Here is a 5000-nt window from a genome sequence, read left to right as displayed (position 1 = left end):
AACTGTAGCTCCAGTGTTTGGACCCTTCATCTTAAACTGAACTGTAGCTCCAGTGTTTGGACCCTTCATCTTGAACTGAACTGTAGCTCCAGTGTTCGGACCCTTCATCTTAAACTGAACTGTAGCTCCAGTGTTTGGACCCTTCATCTTGAACTGAACTGTAGCTCCAGTGTTCGGACCCTTCATCTTAAACTGAACTGTAGCTCCAGTGTTTGGACCCTTCATCTTGAACTGAACTGTAGCTCCAGTGTTTGGACCCTTCATCTTGAACTGAACTGTAGCTCCAGTGTTCGGACCCTTCATCTTAAACTGAACTGTAGCTCCAGTGTTTGGACCCTTCATCTTGAACTGAACTGTAGCTCCAGTGTTTGGACCCTTCATCTTGAACTGAACTGTAGCTCCAGTGTTCGGACCCTTCATCTTAAACTGAACTGTAGCTCCAGTGTTTGAACCCTTCATCTTGAACTGAAATGAACTGACGCTCCAGTGTTTGGACCCTTCATCTTGAACTGAACTGTAGCTCCAGTGTTTGGACCCTTCATCTTGAACTGAACTGTACTGTACTTGGACCCTTCATCTTGAACTGAACTGTAGCTCCAGTGTTTGGACCCTTCATCTTAAACTGAACTGTAGCTCCAGTGTTTGGACCCTTCATCTTGAACTGAACTGTAGCTCCAGTGTTCGGACCCTTCATCTTAAACTGAACTGTAGCTCCAGTGTTTGGACCCTTCATCTTGAACTGAACTGTAGCTCCAGTGTTCGGACCCTTCATCTTAAACTGAACTGTAGCTCCAGTGTTTGGACCCTTCATCTTGAACTGAACTGTAGCTCCAGTGTTTGGACCCTTCATCTTGAACTGAACTGTAGCTCCAGTGTTCGGACCCTTCATCTTAAACTGAACTGTAGCTCCAGTGTTTGGACCCTTCATCTTGAACTGAACTGTAGCTCCAGTGTTTGGACCCTTCATCTTGAACTGAACTGTAGCTCCAGTGTTCGGACCCTTCATCTTAAACTGAACTGTAGCTCCAGTGTTTGGACCCTTCATCTTGAACTGAACTGTACTGTACTTGGACCCAACCTGTTGTTGAAGCTACATTTGATTTACAGTCAGTCTTCCTGCTTACTGTTTTAAATCAGTTTCAAGTGAATAATAATAAAAATATATAATTAAATCTTTATGGGTCTCCATAGTGAGACCCCCCCCCCCCCTCACTCAAAGGCCACATGTGTACAAACATATAATAAGACATTTAAACTCTTATGTCTTTACTAACCTGACGCAGTGACATTTTATTTCAGGTGTGTAATTTCACCCCTAATCCCCCCCCCCCCCCCCCCGCACACGGACCCTCCAGCCGCCGTTAACGGCAGAAGCTCCCGGTAGCAGATAAACAAAAACAACCGTTACCGTCCTGCTCCATTCGTCCGTTACCGGGCTGCTCGGTGTCAGCGCGCCGGTCTAGCTGCTCTCTCGTCGGCCTGGATGTTGTTCGTGTGTCGGTGTGTCGGTGATCGGTACCGCCGGTTCTCCCGTTCCCCTCCTTCTTGCTCTCCCTCCTCGGTGTGACCCTCCGCCAGCCCCGCCGCCATCAGCGCGAGCGACACGTCAAGCTCCCGCGAAAAGGGACAATACACTTCCGCCCTCTCCAGCGTGTGCTTGTTTCAAAATAAAAGCCCGTCAGAACCTAAAGAGTGACTTTAATTTAAGACGAGACGTTTCATTCTTAGTATTCGATATGAAAGTTGTTTGGGTCACATATTTAATCACGTAAAAAAAAACATGTAGTTATAATACACAGACACGCCTCCTGTAGCCACTAGAGGGCGCTATGTTCCATATATTCCCATGTAAGATAAGATAAAATAATCCTTTATTTATCCCACAACGGGGAAATGTACATTGTTACAGCAGCAAAGAGCAAAGACGGCAAACAAAAAGTGAACACAGCACAATTTAAATAAAAAAAGAAAATTTAAAAATGTACAAAAAAATAGATCAGCTGAGCTGCAGTTTTGACAACAATGTCAGAATATTCCGTATGAATGAGTATATGAATGAATGAGTTCAGGCCTCTTTACACGTTAAGTTGGGGTCAGACGGCATTAAAAACTGTGTGAAACACGTTATACAGAGTTTAAGGGGGTCGAATTCTGTTTGGTATGTTTTCAGGGACCCACCTGAGACAGTCAACATAAAGTCTTTCTATCAAAACTAAAGACTCGATCGCTCACTCAATCCTTTGAGGGTCACTTCTGGCATTTGGTAAATTCTCTTATCTGCATTCTGTCGTTTGTAAATGTTTCTCAACCGTCTGTAAAGTGTTTCACATGTTGTTAATGTGGTTTTATGTGTTTATCCTTGGTTAAAGTTTTTTAATTTTGTCATTTTGTTTAATGAAACATAAAATAATATGTGGTAATAATTGTGGTTTGCACCTCCCAGCCACCGTACCTCTGGCAGAGAAAAAAAAAAAAAAAAAAAAAAAAACACTTTGGCCTTCTGTTCTCACAGTTTTGTGTTTTATTCTGAAGGTCCGCATTTTACTAAAACCGGAAACCGCTCGTGTCTGTGTTCGTTAAACTTCACAGCTCCGCCATTACAGTCTCCCTCCGGTAACGGCACCGAGACTCCCGCTGCTCAGGAACCGACAGTGTGAGGCTTCAGTCAGGACGGAAACGATCAGAAACACCAAACGAGCAGATTGATTCAGACGAGACGCCATGTTTGTTTTTCATTAAGAAATAATATTTATAAATAAATAAATAAATAATAATAATAATGATGATGATGATGATGATGAAAACAGAAATCCATGATGAAGGTCTCTGATGATCTCCTCGTTCATTTCTTAAGAATTACAGATAATAAAAACAAAAAGAGGGACACATTATGGATTCTCATGGCGGACGCACTGGCTTCTGATTGGCTCGAGGTGATGGGCTGTGGACCAATCAGAGGACGCGCTGAGAGAGGCTGCCGCTCCTAGCAACAAGAGGAAACTTTCAGAGTTGGGGTGGGGGGAACTGAAGTCCTGCAGCCTGAAAACTAAACTTTAAACAGTTTGATGTTTTTGTCTTCATTTTGTATTTTCTATTAAATTTAAGGCAGGGGCCAGCAGGGGCCAACAGGGGGCCAGCAGGGGCCAACAGGGGGCCAGCAGGGGCCAACAGGGGCCAACAGGGGGCCAGCAGGGGCCAACAGGGTCCCCCCTGTGGCCCCCCCTCCAAAAGGAAGACCCCCCCCCTAATAACACATACACAGTGACTCACAATCTAATATTAAATACTGAAAGTAATATAAATCATGTTTTTAAAGATGTTTTCTGGCATCATTTTCTTTTTTCACGAGAGTTTAATGTTCCTCTCTGACAAAACAACCCCCAGTTTGGTCCCCTCAGTAAAAGTGGCTGCAGCAGGAACAGAACGGCTAAGAGGCCAGCAGGGGGAACATATTCTTCACAGATCAGAACAGGAGCCACAGATAAAGATGAGATCTAGTTTTTATTTCCTTTAAACACTTTGGCGCCCTCTGGTGGTGACAAAGGTGAAAAGAACATCAGTGTGCAGCACTGGACTGTCTGTTCAGGACCCTTAAAGGAGCAATGTAATCTGACACCTAGTGTTGAAACATCGGAGAGAGAGAGAGAGAACTACGTAAACTTTAAACGTTGTTGAAATGTTCTTTTCAACAGACGAGACTTTTGATTATCGTGCAGACAGGAAGGAACAAAGACTTCCTGCTTTCAGCTGTTTCGCTCCGTTTGAACTTTCCAACATTTTGCAGCTTCTCAGTTAAAAAAACGGATAGCTGTAACGTTTCCTCCCGGAGTGACTCATCTTGTGTCGGGATAAAGATCGGAAATCCGAGACCGACTTCCCGCACAGGTCGCAGGTGTACGGCTTCTCGCCCGTGTGGCTCCGGCTGTGATTCATCAGCAGCTGTTTGAACGCAAACGACTTCTGACAGACGTGACATTTGTGTGGTTTCTCCTCCACGTGTCCCAGGCGATGACTCTTCAGAGTTCTCTCTATCGCGAACGTCTTCTTGCAGATGTCACACTCGTACGGTTTCTCTCCCGTGTGAAGGGGAGCGTGGGAGCGGAGGCCGCGGTTAGACAGGAAGTTCTTCCCACAGACGTCACAGCTGAACGTTTTCTTGTGACTCTCCAGATGAGTCCTCAGCTCCTCTGGACTCTCTGACTGTTCTCCACAGACTCCACACAGTCTCTCTGGATCCTCCACGTGACTCCACGAGTGTTTGATCAACATGTTCAGAGAGCCGCGTAAAACTTTACACACTTTACACGACAGAGGAACGCCGCCGCCATCAGCCGCTGCCATCAGAGGCGACTGGATGCGTTTCCTTCTCTTTGATTTGACTTGTGTCTCCAGCTGCTCGTGGATGTTTTGTTTAAGCTCCTCCTCTTCCTGGTTTCTATCAGCTGCACATGAAAGGGAAACGAGCTCCCAGTCTTCCTCGCTCTTCACTTGATGTCGACCCGATGCTTTGCTCTCCGCTCCTCCGACAGGACGCACGTGAGAGCTGAAGGCAGCAGAGCAAAACAAACTTCCTGAGAACACATTCCAGCTCCACATGTCATCATGTAGCTGAAGAAGAGAACATCCTGGATGTTCGTGTCTTCTGTTCGGTGTCTCACCTTGAAAGACGGCCGGCGGTGTCCTCGGTGGTTTGGTGGTTCCTGGTCGGAGGACTCGGCCGCTCTGATGTCTGGAATAAATCAACAGCTGCAGGACACAAAGCAGACTTTAACCAAACCTCATGAATCTGGATGTGTTTGTTTCCTCATCACTCCACCACTTCCTGTCACCTCGTCTCCTCTCACCGTGTTCAGAGACGGCGTTGTCCTGGGCGTTGTCCTGGGCGTCCTGCAGCAGGTAGACTTTGAGGTTTATAGGAGCCCGCGTGCTGCTCTGACTCTTCAAACATCGACCACTGAAAGAAAGAGAAACATGAAGCAGAGCCGGTCTCAGAGAGTCTC

At 46.1% G+C, this 5000-nt stretch overlaps 2 protein-coding genes across 2 annotated transcripts in view; both read right to left on the bottom strand.

Annotated features, from left to right (window-relative positions):
* The window catches only part of LOC132958100 (mucin-2-like), a 175558-nt gene that overhangs the window by 13721 nt on the left and 156837 nt on the right, over window positions 1–5000 (bottom strand). The window contains exon 2 of the mRNA XM_061030718.1: window positions 1409–3616. The gene's annotated coding sequence lies outside the window, so the exon portion shown is untranslated. The remainder of the gene's footprint in view (window positions 1–1408; window positions 3617–5000) is intronic.
* Window positions 2725–5000, bottom strand: part of LOC132958107 (zinc finger protein 809-like) — a 5947-nt gene continuing 3671 nt past the window's right edge. Inside the window, exons 4-6 of the mRNA XM_061030726.1 lie at window positions 4845–4954; window positions 4659–4746; window positions 2725–4543 (exon numbers count right to left, since the gene is read on the bottom strand). Of these exons, the coding sequence (XP_060886709.1) occupies window positions 3793–4543; window positions 4659–4746; window positions 4845–4954 (949 nt within the window). The 3' untranslated portion in view covers window positions 2725–3792. The remainder of the gene's footprint in view (window positions 4544–4658; window positions 4747–4844; window positions 4955–5000) is intronic.

The sequence above is a fragment of the Labrus mixtus genome, chromosome 23 (assembly GCF_963584025.1).
Source record: "Labrus mixtus chromosome 23, fLabMix1.1, whole genome shotgun sequence".
NCBI lineage: Eukaryota > Metazoa > Chordata > Actinopteri > Labriformes > Labridae > Labrus > Labrus mixtus.
This window is presented reverse-complemented; position numbering and strand designations above follow the sequence as displayed.